Below are 15,185 nucleotides of genomic sequence, written 5' to 3' on the forward strand. Positions count from 1 at the left end.
CACCTCAATTGTGCCCAACTCATGTAGTCTCTCATACAAAATGTCCTGCAAATCTGAAGCCACAACTGTATCATCACGTTTCGCTCTTAAAAAAAGTGATATCATACTCTGCTCAAATCTTGGCTTTGAAATCAGTTGGGTCATCTGTTTGTGATTTTGATTCATCTCATTCACTAGCACATCCAACTGTTTCACAATACCTTGTATCTCAGAATCTCCCTCCATTAGCAAAGAAGTATGCCCTCTGCGGGTGTAATGAATACCAAACTTTCTGTCACCATCCATAACACTGAAAACCAAGTCCTCCACCTATGGGTCAAAAGAAGAATGATGAGCACTCCTCACAGTGTAATGCCGATAAAAACTCCCAATCTCCATCAAGGACTCATCATATCAAACTGGAAATCAGAAGATGGCTCCAATCTCTAACTCAGAACTACTGGTCGAGCAGGATCCTGGATAACCCTCTCAGCAAGCCCAACTTCAAAATCCCTATTGGGAAGCATTGCAGTCAAGGTCTCTACAATCTTCCTCACCAATCATCGAATAGCAGGAGAGCCCCGAATGAGAGCACCCTCAAGTATACTGTACGAAACCTCCCGCAAATCCGAGCTCTCAAGCAAAAACTCCATGAATGATTCAGTACAATAGAAATTATATGTGGAAGCATCAATCTACTCCCCTGCAATCCACAACTGATCTCTCTCGAAATGTGATAATGCCAATTGTCCAATGCTACTAGTTGTATGAAAAGAAGAAATAGATTCACCTCCAATAGAAGGAAGCAAATCACCATGAGAGCTCGTCTCCCTTGATGCTCTCACATCCTCTAAACATACTACACTCATATCCTAGACAAATGTGTTCACCACATCATCAGGTTCCTCATCCTCAACCGTAGAAGCAAACTCACCACCAATCAGAATATGTAACTGAGCAAGGTTTGGGGCTGGTGTTGAATGTACCTGTTCTAACTCCACAGTAACCTCACCCAACTGTGACTATGACTCCTAAAAAGCCAACTAAGTATACTGAAGAGAGTCCATTGTCACCTCAAGCTCCCAGGTGAGCTCAACTACCTCCTCTTTCCCTAACAACGCCTCATAGCAAGTGCTACCCCACTCTAGAAGGTAATCTTTGTCATCAACTAACTGAGAGTAACTATGCTTCAAGATCCTAACAGCCTGTCGAAGCGCATGAACCTTTGCTTGGGAAAGACTACTATCACTGTGCTCATCTGACACAAGAGCACCCCAACCAGATGTAGCTAACGTATGACAAATAGCATCATAATGATCAAGACATGAAGAAATGTCACTATCACTCACCTTCAGCTGATAAGTCGCATGATGACTTTGTAACCCCTAATTCCTATGCAAGCTCTGTGTCTCACTAACTGCACTATAATAGGAAACTGAATCACAACTGTCCACCACAAGATCATTCATACATGTGCTATCGTCCTTACAACTCTGCATCCGAGATACAACTACTATGTACCTCAAATAGCTCCTCTGAAGAAATAGAAGCCCTCACAATATCAATCTCCACACATATCTTAGCTTCCACCTCAATAGTAAGATCCTCTAAACATCAATCCTAGGACTCATCCAAAACCTCCTCAGAGTCATCACTCGATATCTGACAAGGGGTATCATACTCGATGCAACTCATAATGTCATGCAACAAATCATCAGAGATGTCCACACTGTTTGCATCCCCATCACCTAATAGAGCATCAACTGCCGTCACCTAACTCTGCACACATGACTCTATGCCAAGCTGTGAATCAATAACGCTAAAGCATGAACCCACATCTACTGACTTCATTGTAACACCCAAATCACCGACATCATAGCTAAGTGACTCCTACTGTGAGGTTTTCACACCATTTTCCCAAAACTTTTGGGCACCCCTGTAAAGTTTCTGCAAATTCTTTGGACTGAATATAAATTGGATTCTATCTTCTTTATCTCCTTATAGCTTGTTGTGAATAACTTCAGATTATTGCCTTTAATTGGATTAGAAATGTAAATTAGAATTTTGTCTTTTACTTCTACAATTCGTATGAGGGCAGTAATGACTAAGAAGCAGACTTGTATTTTTTCTTGTGTGCTCTTAGACTTCATCCTTACCCTCTAACTATAGGAGTCAAGGGACATGTCCTTAGAAAGGATACGTCTCTTCCAAAATGATTTGCCTAACCTCTAGAAGTCGGCAACTTTCTAAGGATAATAAAATATTAATTACAAACACAAACAATGTTGTTAGATTAGTATTAATACAAACTCCTAAGGATAGATGCCGATCTTGCAAAGGGAATAATGCAAAGATTTGGTCCTTTTCTTATCATGCTATATCAAATCTAATCGATCTGTTATCAAATCAATATGCTTAACAAGTTACAGATTTAACAAACCCCTTTTTTCAGTTGCCTTAACAAATTTGGAATTGTTTAGAGATTTTCGATTTAAAAAAATTTACACCTTGGACAACTTCAGGCCAGGAAGGATTTGATTTGGTTTATTTTTCACCTGGTGCAAAACTTGATTTTTTGGAGCATATAATTTTATCCTTAGTCCAAACAGGTCTCAAAACAACATTTTTTCTCAATGATTAAAATGTATACTTGGCAGGATAAAATTGCAAACTTTTGGACTTCGATGGAATTTTGAAAATTTGAAATAATTGTATAAACTTGAATAGTTTCAAAATGAAATTCTTAGATTTAGTTGTTTTGGGAAATTTTTTAATTTTTTTGGGTGAAAAGGAAAATTTTTGATAGTGGAATTGGATTGGAGTTTGAATTTTGACTGCTAGGAAAAGGATTAATTTTGTTAAAAAAAAAAAAATTAAAATTGTATTGCAAAATTGAAATTAGATTAAATAGCAAAATCTCATTAATTTGGTTGAAATTTAGCCTAGAGGATTTTGGAAATGTTAAAGGAAATTGGTAATTTGGAATTGAAAATTGATTTTGGCTTGCTAAATTCGATTTTAATGGTATTTTAATTACCAAAACATTATTAAATGAAAATTTTGACATCTCCTACGCTTACGTTGTGTCTATTTTGTAATTTTTTATCAAAACTGGCAATTAAATGGGCCAATTTCACTATTGGCTAAGTAATTTTAATGTTGCACTTAAATCTGGGCCATTAATTAAGGGGCTACTTTAGTTTTGTTTTTCCTCTAGGCAAGTCGGCCCACTTGGAGAGGCAAAAGGTGTGGGGTATAAGAGGGGCTTCCCCTTCTCTTATTTTCTCATTCATTTTTCCTCCTCCTCCTTGAGTGTGCGATTTTCTTCAAAGGAGGGCAAATTTCAGCTTGGGTGATTTTTCCTCTTTTTGGAGCATTTTTCTCCTAGCTTAGGCGAATTTTTGCCCTAAGGTGATTTTGGAGCAGATCTGATTTTTTTCCAGCTTGGATGACTTTTGTTGGGTCTGATTTCTCCATCTTTGGCAGCGATTTCTCCTTCCAAACTTGGGCAATTTTATTTGATGAAGAGGCTATATGATTCAAGGTCTGATTTTTTGGCAAGTGTGAGCAATTTCAAGGAAGTTGAAATTCTGATTTTTGCTAGGGCATCATTATTTACGAGATTGAAATTTCTAAGATTTGATCCAAACTTGAAGAGGGCCCAATTATTGGTAAAGGCAGATCTTGTTGAAACTAGAGCTCAAAAATCAAAGATAATAACTAGCAAATAGAAAGAGAAAAACTGAAACGAAGAACACCAGAAATATCCTAAGAAAACCCTTCAAGAATGAAGGGAAAAACCCAGCCACACAACAAAATATATCTTTATTGATAATAAAAGTTCAAATGTACAATGCTTATCGCATGATGCGAATATATAACAATAGAAGAGACTCTTCATATTCTAACTGAAGATCTCTTGAGTTTCTCATAACTCCTATAATTAAATATGACTCTTAGAATATTCATGCCTCACTGCATGTGAATGACACATGTCATTTTTATTTTTAATATTACAATTTAAACTTTAAGTGTCCTTTTCAGCTGAAGATGACAATAACTGTAATAACGTTCATATTTCCAGAGATAAAAATCTCTATCACAGCTATCGTTTTCAATAGATTTAACGTAAAATTCTATTCATTTTTAGAGGTGAAGATTGGTTTTAAAGGTGGATTCTATTCCTTGTTTTTGCTTATTTCGTTTCCTTTATTTTCTTCTTGCACTCATCATACACCACTTCATCATTCCATTGATAGGCTAAAGTTGGGAGATATAAGTGTAGATTTCATGATAGAACACTTGGAGAGCCAGAAATAAGCTAGACCACCCTTCGCTGAAGTTGGGAGATATAAGTGTAGTCCATCCTAAGGTAACAAGAGGTAGAAATAAGTGGTAGTCCCACCCTTAGGAAATAAGTTTGGAGATTGATAAGTATAGAGATAGGACTTGGAGAAGCAGAAATAAGCTAGATTCCATCGATAGAAAGAAGGTTGGAGATTGATACGTGTAGTCCATATCATTTAGAACGAAGGGGCAGAAATAAGTGTTTAGGATGGTAGATGTTAGTGCAAGAAAGAACCTAAAGGGAACGAATACCAAAAAAGACAAAGAAGACATGATGCATAAAACTACCTTCTTCTTGAAAGTGAGGCGAATAAGTGATACCAATATTGGCACGGTGGACATAGTACAATTGAAAGATAAATTGAAGGAAGGACAATCCCCCATGGCAAAGAAGTTCTACAAGACCGGAACTGTACACGCAATGGCTTTCCCTCCTATCTTGCCTTGTCTGGAATTGGTAACGGAATGTGCATCCCGATTTGTTATTGTGACCAAGTCCATAACTTTTGATGAACGAAAGAGAGTGTTGGCTAACATCAGCAGACAAGTGGTCGAAGAAGTATTTAATATTCCCCGGTATAAAGGTATGATAGTGATAATGATGGATCAATTGGCCAAGTTATTTCAGGATAACCAAGAGTCTTACTTCATTCTTGTAAAGCAAAATTGGTTACACGAAGGCAAGAAGGGAATTACCAGATCATCAAAGCTCACTAAGTCAGATTTCAAATCAAAATATGGCAATCTTTTTGTTCTTCTCAACTGAATCATGATCGTGGCTCAAGCTATGCAATTCGAGAACTCGATGTATTATTTTATTGATGAAATTGAAAATGGAAAGAGAAAATTTGATTGGGCTATGATTATAAGTGAAAATCTAGAGTTGCAACTTAGGACAGTGCAAAATCAAAAGCAATTCTATATGGGATACTATCTTTTTTGTTTGATTGTGAGACTATATGAAAATCTTGGACTTAATGCCTTAGGAGTGATTGGCAATGGGCTGGGGCAATGTTTGGTGCACAAGTGCTATCCACAACTTCATTTGCACAACACCAACGATTATAAGATGTTTTATGATGCCTTTGCCATGAAGACGGTAAGGATATTACAAGGGACACCTGCTAGAAGACTCTCAATGGAAGCGAAAGTAAAAGTTAAGAAGTATGGGAGTTGGTTCATCCAATTTCTGCAATTTGCATATATTAGAGTGGCAGGAAGTACACTTTGTCCCAAGAGACTTCCAAGGTACCCACCCGATAGGATAGTTTTGATGGAATAGGCTAGGCAACTTGAGCATTATGACAAGATGATGAAACTTAAAAGTGAGACAAGGATTACCTTCTCATTGGGAATAGGCAATGATACTTGCTCCAATCCTGTCGCTTTGCAGCTACGGAAAAAAAGTTAGAATGGTATCATCTAGGATGGTATAGAGCAAGACAAGGATTCGATCTTAATGGTCTTATCAAGGCATCTCACGAAAACACATTCAAACATATTACTACTATAGAAGATTTTTGGGCCAATGCACATGATGACTTTCATGTGAGAAAGCTAGCTTTCTCAAGATTGACAGTGGACATGATGATGGCAATCAAATGGAGAGGCCTTGATATTCCAGATCAGCAGGAAGATGAAAGCGTGCTAAGAGAGGATTATGATACAATGGATGGAATAGAATTGGGCCCAATGGATTGGGATGATCATCAGGATCCTTCCTTAGAGGTAGTTACAAGGACAATTCATCTACAAACTGAATCATGGTACAATGAGAGGTTAAGGCAATTACAAAGTCGTAAGATACGGCAGAGTCAGTCGAACAAAAAGGTGGGAGCAGTAGCCAGCAACAAAGAGCAGCTAAGAATGGGAAGATAAATTTGGAGGTTGAGAAAAGTAAAGAACATCACGAACCTCCAGCAAAGAGATAGAATGCAAACCATCAAGGGAGAGAAAAATTGAGGCTAGAGGCCAAGAGGATAATACAAGTCGACAAGGGGCCGCAGTGGAGGTGAGCTCTGATTCCGAATCAAGTGGTTACAGTGACAATACCGAGTACTCTCCTCTCTCAAAGAACCAACATAGAGATGATATGATAGTCACTAGTGAAGAAGAGGATAGGCCAATTGATATTGAAGAAATTAGCCAAGCACCCAAGGCTGTTGGTGATGCTTTGCTAGTCGAACCAAATCTAGATTTGGGGAGATGCACAGTACCGCTATGGTTAAGGCAAATGCTTATGCCAAGAGGCGAGGTGGTACTATCCAAATAGTTGAAGATATTCAAAGGTTAGTGGAGAAGGAAGATAGCGAGAAACAAAGACAAATTGCAAAAATGGTGGCAAAGGTAATCAGGAGTGATCATGAGGGTCACTGAACAGTTCAAATTGCTATAACAAAGGTCAGCAAGGCATTGGATGAGATTGTAGCTCAAAAGTATGAAATAGTAGAGCATAACTTGGGAAGAATCACAGATGTCATGGAATATAAGGAGATCCATGAAGGCATGGTTTCAATTAGAGAAAGGTTGAGGAAGGCAAATGAGAGGATTGTAAAGTTGGAGGCCGAAAACAAGTATTGGAAAGATTGCCAGCCTATCCAACAGTTGCATCAAGAAACTCTTCCTCAAGATAGTGGGAGCAACATAGAAGAGATATCGGTTCAACTGCACGAAACCAAAGATTGAATCCATGATACAATTCAAGATGGACGGAATTTCTTACCTTCCTTTATCTCGACATTTAGGTCATTGGTGGCTATTAGAGACAAATTTAGAACATTTGAAGGTGAGTGGAAGGATTTCCTTCTAGTCAAGGACTTAGCCATTCCTAGGCTACATGCATTTATTGAGCTACCGGAGAGATATTTGGAGAGAACCAAGTTGGTGGATGAAAGAGGAATGAGTACGGTGGAGTCTTGGTTTGTCACCTTGACTATCAGACTAGGGATACTTGAAGAGATACGGAATGAGATTGCATAACATAGCCCACGCATTGACACTTCCATTTCAACCATGAGTAGCGATGTTAGGGCTGCACTTGATTTTGAAGATATCAAAGAGGAGAACGTCAATGAGACAAAATCTGGATCAAGATTGGATGAGTTGGGAAAGGTTGCCATCAAGAAGAAGCATTTGGGCACCCTCAATGCCTTTATCGGATATGCGAAAGAATACGAAAAGGATCATGAGAAGACACTGCAAGCAGTGAGCAAAATGATGAATTCAGTTGAGCTCAAAATGAAGCACATGCTTTGCCCTCCCATCAAGGAAGTCAACGACAGGCTAGCCAAGTTCATTGCTTTGGCTAAAAAGATGAAAGAAAAGGGTAGAGTTATATTAGAAGATCATTTGATGTAAGCCCTAGTGGCAATTTCTCCTTGGGTAGGATAGGTGTTTGATTCTGATTGGCTACCATTTTGGTGCCTTCTCATTGGTTGCCATTTTTCCTTTTTTCATTGGTCCATTGATGTGGTGGCATCTTCTCATTGGTCGATGGGGTGGCAACCCTAAATAGGGTTTTTGGGATCTAATATGAATTGTTGATTTTGCCTCTTAATCTCTACCATTGGTTGTATTTTTGGCCCCTATATAAGGCCATTTGCTCTCATTTGTATGGGGTTGAAGAAAATTGTTGCTTAAGATAATACCAAAAACACCTTTCTTTATCATTGTTGTGACTTGCATGGTGATTAAGAATATTTGGTGTCATTGCATGGATTCTAATTCCAATAGTTAAAAGTTAGATTTCATTGAAGTTGTTAAAGTAGATTTTATTTCAAGAAGGTTGTTAAGAGTAAGAGTAGATGGATAGTCATATAGTGATATTAGTGGATGTCTGATAGGGATCTATAAACTAGGCCACTAGCATCCTAATGACTTGTTAGGAAGCCTTACGTGGTAATCTAGTCTTTTTTCCTTGAATCATTGCATCTATGAAGGTAGCGCCACTAGTAAGCTTTCATCAGTTTCAATCCCCGTCCATTTGCTAATCTTTCCATTAATAGGAGTAGGAGTAGGGCAGCAAGTAGTTTAGTAGTTGGAGTTTTGAAGAAGAAAGTTAGAGAGGAGAAGCATCATTGGTAGACATACCCCTCATCATCATCACTATAAACATCATTTGATGCTCATATACTTTACAAAACCAGACATCATCACCATCATAGCAAAAGTCCAAGTTATCTTCGAATGAACAACGTAAGGCCGCCTACATGATTAACCAACAAATCACATTAATATAACTGAGTTAGTATCCGTAGGTGTAAGGAGCATTGGAGTTTTTCTCATTTCTTCATGAGTATTTACTTTTCAAGAGAGGGATTGAGTGTTTGATATTCCATATCAAGTATTCAATCGCTATATGTTATGTAGTGCTACAAAACTGACATCAACAACTCCATGCATGCATCGGTCCCACCTGAGGAAGCAACTGCCTCTTGCACTAGAGCAACACTACGACAACCCAAATACAAATCTCCAATAATAATTCCCTCCTTAAGAGAGCCTGAAGTATCAGAAGTAACAACTGCATCAACTGTCTCTCCACTAACTATAACAACTCTGGGGGCCTCAAAATGTTGAAGTTTAGTGCCTTTATCCACCAAGGGTACTGACACATCTACTAATCTCTATGCAATGGGTCCATCATCAACACTACAGATAAGACTAGCAGGTCTTGTACTAAATATAGATACATCTGCATCATGGACACCTGTCAGGGAAAACTGAAGCTTCCTTCCCTGTAACCTTGAAATCGGCTTTCTAAAAGTAGAAACCATATACTTCGTTGTCCTCTCAACTATCTCTGGATCTGACAAGCTTTCCATCAACCTCTGTTGATGAAGCTTAAGTCTTTCCATACTCTCCTGCAAAGCATTCATTTTGTGCTAAATTCCTCATTACTCCACTGGCTTCTAGAACTACCAATCCTCCTATGTTTGTCCATAGAAAAAGAAAGCTAGAGTGTTGGTCACTCCAAATGCAACAATAAAACTGAAAATAAAATAACTTTCTTACTCCACAGGATAGCAAGACTTATAGCTCTAGCAATAGCATCGCATTATTTCTCACATAGAAATACTCTTCCAAACCTCCAATAGAATACAATTTTCAAAACATTTATCAAAATATTAAACCATTCAGATTAAACCTTTTGTAAAATGTTTCTAATGAAATCTCTAATTAGAACTTCTGATAAACAGTTTCCGATAACTACACAGGATGGCTGAATACACTGCTCTGATGAATAATATATTGGTTGCAAACTGAACCCAATCAGGTATCTATGCTAGCACCAATAATCAAAAAATTCACTGGCTATTATAATTGACTCATTTGAATGTCGTCCACAACTTTGCCAAAACACCTTTGCAATAACAACAATAATATACTCCTAGAAACTATGTGATTTTTGATTTGTTCACAAATGCAAAACAAACCCAACAGGGTGGCAAGTTTGGTGCTCTCATTAAAATTCCCTAAAAAATATGTTTCACAGGCTGAAACTTTGTTTTACTGGTTGAAGGTTTGCTTTACAGGCTGGTAGGATGCACAGCTCTAATTCCACTGTAATAACCCCTGCTTGGTCTGATCAGAAAATTTAAATTTGAACTAACGGAATTTTGTCAAGCAGTTGGTGTGGAATCCTTGTATTAAGCTATGATGCCACTGAAATAGTCTAACTCTAATCATGCAGCCAATATTACTAAGTTTTATATAATGTGGAGATCACTTACAATAACAATGCTTAAAAACAATGATATCAGATTTAATATTATGTACGGTTTACTGTTTGAAAGCAAAGCAAAGAGAATGGAATGAGATCATATAGCATTACACATTATTCGAAGCATTTAAATAAAGTCTTTCAACCCCAAACAATGAAACAATGGAACCTAGAGTATATATTTCCGGACTTGTGATCTATTCTTTCCACTGTGGTGACCCGATTGGGGAGTGTCCCTGACTTGGCAATGTCTGCTGACAGCAACTATGAAACCATCTGCAACTGTTACTACTTCCAATGCAGCCTGGGATGACTGGCAGCAACTTCTACTTCACCCTCGACTGCTGACAACACTCTTCTGGTCTGCACCCCGATTACCAGTCACTACCCCCACATCTACACTTAGTCCCTGTTGCTGCTACAGACCTGTTGCATTTTATCTCATTCACTCCACAAGTCTGGTTCTGATGTGGGAGCTTTGTATTATTAATGCCACCACCCACAACTACCTGGAAGTCACGTGGTCTCCAACCCAAACACCTTCCTAATTGCTACGGCTCCCGTCTTCACCATATAAATCTATGTTGTATATCAAATGTATCTGTACTGATATTTCCAAAGGTTATAGTTGCTACACTGAATGCATAATGAACTTTCACAGGTGCTAAAAAACTCCACTAAGCTGTACCTGTATTAGCAGCTGCTCCTTCAGTCACTGTCCATATATGAGTAATAGACACTTCACCAATTCTTTAAAGATGAATCTCCAAGAAAGCAGTTGGGGCTACGTCCAACTCTTCCCTTTGCTATTAATGGTTTGTGTCCTTAAAGCAATCAGTCACATTAAAGCAACCAGTTCTCATAACAATATGTTAATAACTTTTCATGCTCCCAATCTCTATGCAAATGCTTTCTTTTATAACTGCGGAATGAGAAGAGATACGAACAACTTAGCAATGTGAGATAAAAGACTATTTCATCTTTTAGTCACTTGAGTGATTTTATAACTTTATAACATTAAAATATTTAAATAAATCACTTAAGTCACTTGAACTTTATATCTTTGAAATATTTATCTAATCACCATGCCATCTGAAATAGGAATCTCTCCTCATAATTCCCCATGTAACCAAATACACTTTCTAAAAATAGAAAGGGTCCATCTCTATTACCCCTGACTTACTATACATAGTATGGCGAATGGAGTCCAAATGACATTGAACGAAGGCCAAATCCATAAATCACTGAATGTTGGAGATGAATCAATCCTCAGAAGACCCTCTAACCATCCTCATTAGCCTACAAGGATCCAATATTAAGCTAATCCCTGAAATTCTGATGCTGGCAACTAATGGGGACATTACATTAGAACTGTGGATAAGCAAGTTTGCCTGCATAATTGTGTTTTGGTCATAGTATGTACACATCTCAACGATCACAGTATTATGTATGTTTTTCAAATTAGGTTTTTTCATCCAAAATAAGATCTCCACTTAAAAGTGTTTTACTGACCTTCGTGGGACCTACAATTTCTCAGATTCAATCTGCACTGCTCACCAAAGACACATGAACATCAATTGAAGGGGCCAAATTGTCAAGAAATTTATCAAAATGTGATCAAAATAATTCCTATAGAATTTCAAAATCAAATTGGCAGACAAGAAATTCCAATCAATCCACCCAGTTTTCTCACTTTCCAGTGCATGCACATTGCTTAAATGTTTCCCAAACCAGAAAATCAGGTTCTCTTGAGGAAAATACTATCATTTTCATGATAACATGGATCATCAAACTATAACTAATGTGATTTTAAGAGGTTTCGCTCCTACCATTTTTTTTGTTTTATAAACTGAGAGAGAGAGAGAGAGTCCTCTAATCTAATGCGTCTCAATATTATAAATGTCCTTCAACAAATTGACCTTTCTATATGCAAAAGATAAAAACAAACAGTTTGTAAGTGATCAAAGATTAACAGTTCTCAATAGATAAAGGGAAAACCTTTATTTCCAAAAGAAGCACATGTTTGGGCTTTGCTTCACCTTTGATGAGAGATGTAGCAACAGATGATCCTGGCTGTGTTAAATGAAATCCCATTCCAGACACTTCCTACAGCATGTCATAAAAGTATAAATGAAAAACCTTCAGCAAAACTGCTTTTGTACAATTAATCTCAAATATCTTTACATAATATTAAGTTAATCTTAAAAACCTGTGGATCAATCAAGCACTCATGTTCATGTCCCCAAATAACAAAATCCAGAAAGCGTGGAAGGAACTGTTCATTGATTGCATTCTTTGGATTTGTTTTGATCCTGCAGTGCAAAGTCAAGCAACAATTAACTGAACACTATTTCAAAATTATTGTTCACCTGAAACCCAAATACATCTCTTAGATAGGCTCGGGAAAATAATGCAAAACTCATAAGCATTAACCCAAGAAAGCAACATAAGCACATATAAATTACTACTTGTGCCCAGTACACTCCTAAGGCAATCATCTAAGACAACTGATTCACATTTAGTTTGCTAATAGAATAAGTAATAGCAAACAATAGAAAGTGTAAGCTAAAACCAAGCTACCTATTTTGATGAAGCACCAAAATGTTGAACCAATCTGACATAGGGCAACCCTCCTGAGGTTCAGGTCGCATCCATTGAACAGCATGAGGTGTCTACAAAAGAAAAACTCCAGCTCAATGAAAGATTGTGCCTAAAGCATTACATCAAATCAAAATGGATGAACCGTCACCTGAAACATTCGATTAAGCCGCTCGTCACGTATATTTCCAAGACCATAAAGAGCCACTGATGTAACATCCTGCTTGGAGTCATACGATATTTTATTTGTACCCGTATATAACACATGCACCATGACTATACAAATCATTGATTTGGCCATAAGGTGCTTCATTTATATAATGCATAATGATCACAACATGATCATGGAAGGTTTCCTCTTGCTTTTCCCAATAAGGAAAATGATTCAAGGAAATAAATATACTATTTATTAACAAGCTTATCCTTGAAATTGTCTGGTGAAAAAGCAATTACCTTTATCCTTAGAATTTTCTGGTGAGAAAGCAATTACCTTCCTTATGAGTATTGGATAAAGAGTGATCTGACCGACACCAGAGCCTCCAAGAACCATTTTTCCAAAGTAATTCACAAGATTACATGCAGAAAGAATATCAATAGCAGAAAGATTATCCTGTCACCAATATGGTAAATCAATATGCCTATACCAATCCCAGTTAAATGAAAAAATAAATATTAGAGTTGGACTACTATCCAAGTAATAGTGACAGAAGTTAAAATTACTGAAAACAAAACATTCAATTTATTCTGCATTTTTCAGCTCAAAATTGCCTGCCATACACATTCAGCGAAAAGCTCAATTGAACACGATTGCTGCAGATTGCTTTGCTCTTCTTTTATTATAAATATCTGAAAATTTCATCAGTTGGACTCTCATTCAAGCACACGAGACATTAATCTTTATTTCCAATCATGATCTGTAAATTATATTAGATAGCAAAGACATTAACCTTTATTTCTAATCCTGATCTGTAAATTATATTAGATATTACATTAGTTACATCATCACTAACAGATTTTGATCTGTAAATTACATTAGATAGTCCATTAGATACTTCATCGCCTACAGATTTTTGGAAAGAAAAAAATAATTAACTTATGTTGTTTTACATCTCCTGCTCTCTCATCCTGATGATGGATCACGTAGTGTGATTCGAAACGTTGATGGCAAAAATCTTTACACAATCTAATCCAGAAACTAAGTACCATAATAATTAACTTGTCAGTTGCAAGAATTGAAGTAGTAAAACAGAAATAGGACCAACTATACACACAAGAAAAATGCCCCTTGATCTGAATTCTGTCATATCCTAGACCTATATCATTTTTATCCAGCATTTACATTAGTTATGGAATTATCAGTCACAATACAAGAGGACAGAACCATATTGAAGTCTCCTCGTTAACCAAATTATTGCAGGGAAGCTCAAAATGCAGGCATTACACATAACTTGAAGGCAAGAAGAAGCTAGAGTCATTCCAAAAAATGCATATCCATCAATCACTTATTCCCTCAAATTAATTGTGAAACATAGCAGCGAATCCATTTTCCTCTATTTCTTCATCAAATTCATCTCTTTATTCTTTGATTCACCCAAAGAGAACCAGGTAACAAAGAGACCTTTTCATACCTATCAAAGCACTGCTATCTGTTTTACAGTCTCAATGATTCATCCAATTAAATCATGATGGCTTCCCTCTCCAAAGAATATGTTTCTGTTTTTCTAGTTTTTCCCACATTCTGTGGATGAGATTAAAGCCATTGTTAGCATCCCAACAAGATAAATAGAGTGGGTCACATCAATTTGTTATGAAATAAAAATGAAATCTGCAAGTCTGAAATCTCTAGAATTGACAAACACAACCTTGTGGAAGCTGGAACAGAAACCTTTTATATTCCATACATTGCTGCAAAACTCACCTGATTTTGCATGTCCCAAGCCAAACACAACTAAACAAATCCTTGATTCTTGGACCCAATCCCTAGCAAGTCTAGTCAAATTCACCAAGTTTGCCAAGCTTGCAGGACTCACCAGGTCTGAAACCTTAAAATCAACTATCAAATAAAGGCAACGAAGCTATGTACCAAGGAGTTTCAAGAGAAGAGGATGGGGGAAAACAAGGACCTAGTTTTGGGGACAGCGACAGGACAATGTTGTGATTGCAAGGGTCTAGTGGCACAACCCACAATAGTTAGGAGAGACAACATCCCTTCCTTGGGTCTAGGGGCAATGCCCCAAGCATGGTCAAGAGGCAGCAGCATTTTCACAATTTTATCACAATGTTTCTGCAACACCAAATCTTTTACTATTTCCACCAAATCTTCATTCTTCAGAAAGATTGCAGTGAAGCTAGAGAATCTAACCAATCTAATTATGAGGGCTGTACATTTTTTCAACGTTCCATCAAGACTTGGAACTTACTCTTCCCTCTTTCTTTTGCTTTCTTCCCAATGCTTGCACTCAACAGATGAAAAGATGGCTAACACCCTCACCCTTGTTATTGCTCACCTTTCATATCCTACTTCTCTCACTGTTGAAAT

At 37.3% G+C, this 15,185-nt stretch overlaps 1 protein-coding gene across 2 annotated transcripts in view; it reads right to left on the reverse strand.

Moving 5' to 3' along the window:
* Nucleotides 1-15,185, reverse strand: part of MRE11 (DNA repair and meiosis protein (Mre11)) — a 227,214-nt gene that overhangs the window by 55,987 nt on the left and 156,042 nt on the right. For both annotated transcript variants that reach the window (XM_089826849.1, XM_089826850.1), the window contains exons 5-9: nucleotides 13,137-13,256; nucleotides 12,798-12,866; nucleotides 12,629-12,720; nucleotides 12,258-12,360; nucleotides 12,047-12,154 (exon numbers count right to left, since the gene is read on the reverse strand). In XM_089826849.1, the coding sequence (XP_089682975.1) occupies nucleotides 12,047-12,154; nucleotides 12,258-12,360; nucleotides 12,629-12,720; nucleotides 12,798-12,866; nucleotides 13,137-13,256 (492 nt within the window). The remainder of the gene's footprint in view (nucleotides 1-12,046; nucleotides 12,155-12,257; nucleotides 12,361-12,628; nucleotides 12,721-12,797; nucleotides 12,867-13,136; nucleotides 13,257-15,185) is intronic.

Source organism: Cupressus sempervirens, chromosome 4, assembly GCF_028749045.1.
Source record: "Cupressus sempervirens isolate cs-2001-9-10 chromosome 4, ASM2874904v1, whole genome shotgun sequence".
Classification (NCBI taxonomy): Eukaryota; Viridiplantae; Streptophyta; class Pinopsida; order Cupressales; family Cupressaceae; genus Cupressus; species Cupressus sempervirens.